Below are 4,446 nucleotides of genomic sequence, written 5' to 3'. Positions count from 1 at the left end.
ACGTTGAGTTGCTGTGATGTTATCCATCTTTGAAATATCATGTGCACATATGGTAAAAAGCACTTACTTGTTGAGTGTGCTTGTCAGCATTAGGCCAATAAGGGCTTTGTGACTACTGAAATTGCACATGCCCATATCAAGAGCAGTGTGCTCCCAAGAACAGTGTGCTCTACAACAGGCACGGCTCACTCCACTGGAACCTCTTTACTTGGCACATCTTTTGTGGTTTGTTCTACAGTTTTGAAGAATTGTGGCTTAACTGAAGGCATTTAGTTAGCAGATTTGAAAGGAAACAGAGAGTATCTTAGTTGAAGCCACAATTTAGGCTTTTCTTGATACATGATTAAAAATTATATAAACAGGCTTCATACATTGCATATATACAACCTTAAGCACATAATGATACTGCCAACCTTTCCCTTCTCCTCTTTCTCCTTTTCTTTAAAAAAACATTTTAATTTTGTAATGGCATCATTTCAATTGACAATCACAGGCTTGGTCCTGCTTTAAACAAAGAATTAAAAAGTTAGAAAGTAAAAACACCACTATTTTGCAGAAGTGTAGACTTGGCTATTATAATAAAATATCAGGATGTCAATTTCACTCATATATTATTTTTTTTGTACTTTGTAATATTCACTACCAAAACCACACAGAACATATTATACTAGTGTTTTGGCATCTGGGTTATTTTACTAAACTTGATATTTTCAGGTTGCATCAATTTTGTTATAAAAGGCAGAAATTCATTCTTTTGTGGCCGAGTAGTATTCCATGCAGTATATATACATCACATTTCTTTGCCCAGTCATCAATTAATGGACATTTATTGTGAATTGCGCTACTGTGAACATGGGGGTGCAGGTAACTATTTCATATGATTTAATTTTTCTGTAGGTGAATTTTCAGGGGTGGGATGGCTGGGTACTAGGGTAGGGTGCCTTTCAATTTTTGTAGGCAGCTGGGGAGCATGTTGATCCCGCTCATGTGGGATTTCAAGCGATTGCAAGAGGACCCTCCTGTGGGTGTCAGTGGCGCACCCTCTGAGAACAACATCATGCAGTGGAATGCGATTATATTTGACCCAGAAGGGACACCCTTTGAAGATGGTACTTTTAAACTAGTAATAGAATTTTCTGAAGAATATCCAAATAAGCCACCAACTGTTAGGTTTTTATCCAAAATGTTTCATCCAAATGTGTGTGATGACGGTAGCATATGTTTAGATATCCTTCAGAATCGATGGAGTCCAACATATGACGTATCTTCTATCTTAACATCCATTCAGTCTCTGCTGGATGAACCAAATCCAAACAATTCAGCCAATAGCCAGGCAGCACAGCTTTATCAGGAAAACAAACGGGAATACGAGAAGAGAGTTTGGATCATTGTGGAGCAAAGCTGGAATGACTCTGAATAGACACCTGGCCTGTCGGTCTCTCCATCACTGTTGTGCCTAAGTGACCTCCAGTGGAAAGGCTAAGAAATTTTAAGTGCCACAGGTTTTAAGGAATCTGAAGAAAGAAAGAAAGAAAGAAAAGAAAGAAAGAAAGAAAGAAAGAAAGAAAGAAAGAAAGAAAGAAAGAAACCCTTCAGTTTAGAACCTACAAAAGCTTGTGTAGCTTAATTAATGTACTTTTATTGCATGGTGTGAACTAAGTTATTGCTGCATAAATTTGTAATACATCCTGTTTGTATTTTTTTCCAAGAATATAATGTTGGTGTGGAGTTTTCATGACAGAATATGCACATTTTGTAAATCTGTCCTTTTTTCAAACATTGAATGCCTAATTTTTGAATTCTTTAGATTTTTTAATTGGAGAAAAATACTTAAAAGTTTTTAATATATAAATATTAGATGTAAAGCTGTTAAAATACATAACTTTAGTGCAAAAAAATAGTCTAGCTAAGAAATGGATAAAGAATATGAACAGATGTCCTTCAAAAGGTAAAAATCAGATAGCCAGCAGATGCATGAAAAAATGCTCAGAATCATTAGCCATTGAGGAAATGCAAATAAAAACCACAATTAGGATATCACCTCATACCAATAGAATGATTGTCACCCAAAAATCAAAAACAATAAATGCTTATGAGGATGTGAAGAAAAAAAATCCCTGATACACTGTGGGTGGGAATGTAAACTAGTGCAAACGTTACGGAAGATCCTATGGAGATGCCTACAAAAATTTAAAGGTCCCGCGCAGGCCCCAACCCCGGCGCGGCGGTCGAATCACTCAGCCAGACTGTTTTGTTGTTCAGTTTCTTGAGCTTCTATATCTAGGATATTAGTTCTTTATCAGATATATGGCTTGCAAATATTGTCTCTCATTTTGTCGGTTGCCTCTTTGTTGTGCATTTTATTTGCTGTGCAGAAGCTTCTTAGCTTGATGTAATCTCCTTTGTCTATTTTTGTTTTAGTGTCTGTGTTCCTGAGGTCTGATTTCAGAAGTCTTTCCGTAGGTCAGTGTTTTGCAGTGTTTCCCCTATGTTTTATTCTATTAATTTGATTGTATTAGATCTTAAGTTCAAATTCTTGATCCACTGCAAATTGATTTTTTCATAATTACAAGGCAGGGTTCTTGTTTTGTATTTATGCACACGTTGATCTAATTTTATCATCAACACTTGTTGAAGATACTGTCCTTTCTCCAGGGATAGATGCTTTGATTACTTTCTGGAGTTATCAATCTGTTTCATTGGTCCACAAGTCTATTTATATGCCAGTGCCAGCTGTTTCGTTACAACTGCCCTTATAGTGTATCTTGAAATTTGGTATTGTAATACTGCTGACTTTATTTTATTTAGGATCGCTCCAGCTACTACAAATTTCTTGTGTTTCCACTCCATGCCCTGTGAGCTGAGCCTCCTTCTCCATAGAAAGAGCTTCCCTTGTTCCAGGAGCCAGCCACCTGCCCAACAAAGGTCAGGTGGTATTCCATCTCACTAAGCTGTGACTGGCAATTTGCTGACAGGGGAAGGGGGACATGTACCCTTCTTATATAATATACCCTGCCCCCTCTTCTTCTTCAAGTTGGACTGGAAGGCAGTGGAGAGCATGAATTTCTGCCTCATATAAAATCCACCATGGCACATGGGCCACAGTAGTCTCTATTCAAACTATTCTAGGAAAATGGTGTTCCAGACCTGCCCCATCAGGTGTCTCAATGCAGGAGCAAAGGAAAACAACATAATATCCTTTCCTAAAATTTAGTGAGCACTCTCCTCTTCACCTTGCACTTCATGATGGACTCATAAAGTCATTGGGGACTTTGGGGTTCTCTCTCAAACAAGATCACCCGTGGTTCATGGGCTGTTACAGACTAGCTTCTCCTCACTCTGGGAATATGGTATACCCACTATACCAGCTAGCTATAGGAGTTGTTGGTGGAGGCCTTCCAGCTGCTGTACATTTGCACAGTGTTTGCTGCTTAAGAAATCTGTCTTCTTTCTGTATGCTCCCCACTGAAAGCTTCTATTCAACTATTGCCTGAGAACACACTTATTCCCTTGTTCTTCTTATATGTTCTTGTGGTCAAAAGAGGGAAAAGCAAATCTTTTGCCTTTCCAGCCATCTTAGATCTCCACTTAAAGTATTTTAACTCAAGAGGTTTTCAAATAAACGGTCAATTAGGATTGCTCAAATGATAGGCAATAGGGATTGTTGTTGATTCACTGACAACATGAAGGTGTCACTCACCATAGCCACAGCCAAGAGGGATGCATACGTGAATGATGATAGGGAGAACCCACAGCCAGTCACGTCATCAATTCATGGCATTTGAAAGCAGACAAGAATAACCAGATATTTTAAATGCCAAGAATTAACTTTCAGAGATTATGTGCATGATTCACAGTCAGTTAGCATCTTTGGTTACAGGAACACATCACCTCTGAATAACCGTATACACCACAATAGGAGCCCAGATGTTACTGATAAACATCAATGAACAGTTTTTTAAAACATTGAGATACAGTAGAAAATAGATGCAGTACAAGATAGCCTCAAATACCATCTTCAAAGATAAACACTTTTTAATAGCCCCAAGAGGCAAAAAAGACAGAAATGATTAAATGGATGACATTTATTAAAATAAAGACATGAAAATCAGTATTTGAATTAAGTTCTTTCTGCTTCTAAGATATTTTTCATTTCTAATTGTAAGTAGCTAACAAAAAATCATATGCTAAGCTCACCTTTTTAGGTGTGCTAATCATGAGAAAAATGTTGTATAATTTAATTACGTTGCTCATGTCCACCAAAAATTCGTGGGGATTAAATAAATAATATGAAAGTTTTGGTTCACATTAAAGTTGCTACCATGCACCACATATTCCAAGAAAGGAATATTAAGACAAATATTTTGACCTTTATGAGAATGAAATGTAGCTAAGCAGCATACCTCATTCAGCCAGGGGTCAGTGCTTTCTTAAATATTTGTCCGA

The 4,446-nt window shown here is 37.4% G+C and overlaps 1 protein-coding gene across 1 annotated transcript; it reads left to right on the top strand.

Annotated features, from left to right (window-relative positions):
* The first annotated feature begins 985 nt into the window (after positions 1–985).
* Positions 986–1,518, top strand: LOC101536141 (ubiquitin-conjugating enzyme E2 B-like). The gene has a single exon (XM_036493390.2). It carries the CDS (start codon positions 986–988, stop codon positions 1,418–1,420), a length of 435 nt encoding a protein of 144 aa, XP_036349283.2. The 3' UTR covers positions 1,421–1,518.
* Positions 1,519–4,446: the final 2,928 nt, after the last annotated feature.

Source organism: Ochotona princeps, chromosome 12 (assembly GCF_030435755.1).
Source record: "Ochotona princeps isolate mOchPri1 chromosome 12, mOchPri1.hap1, whole genome shotgun sequence".
In the NCBI taxonomy this organism is placed as follows: Eukaryota; Metazoa; Chordata; class Mammalia; order Lagomorpha; family Ochotonidae; genus Ochotona; species Ochotona princeps.
Note: the sequence above shows the minus strand (reverse complement) of the source record. Positions and strands in the feature narration are given on the sequence as shown.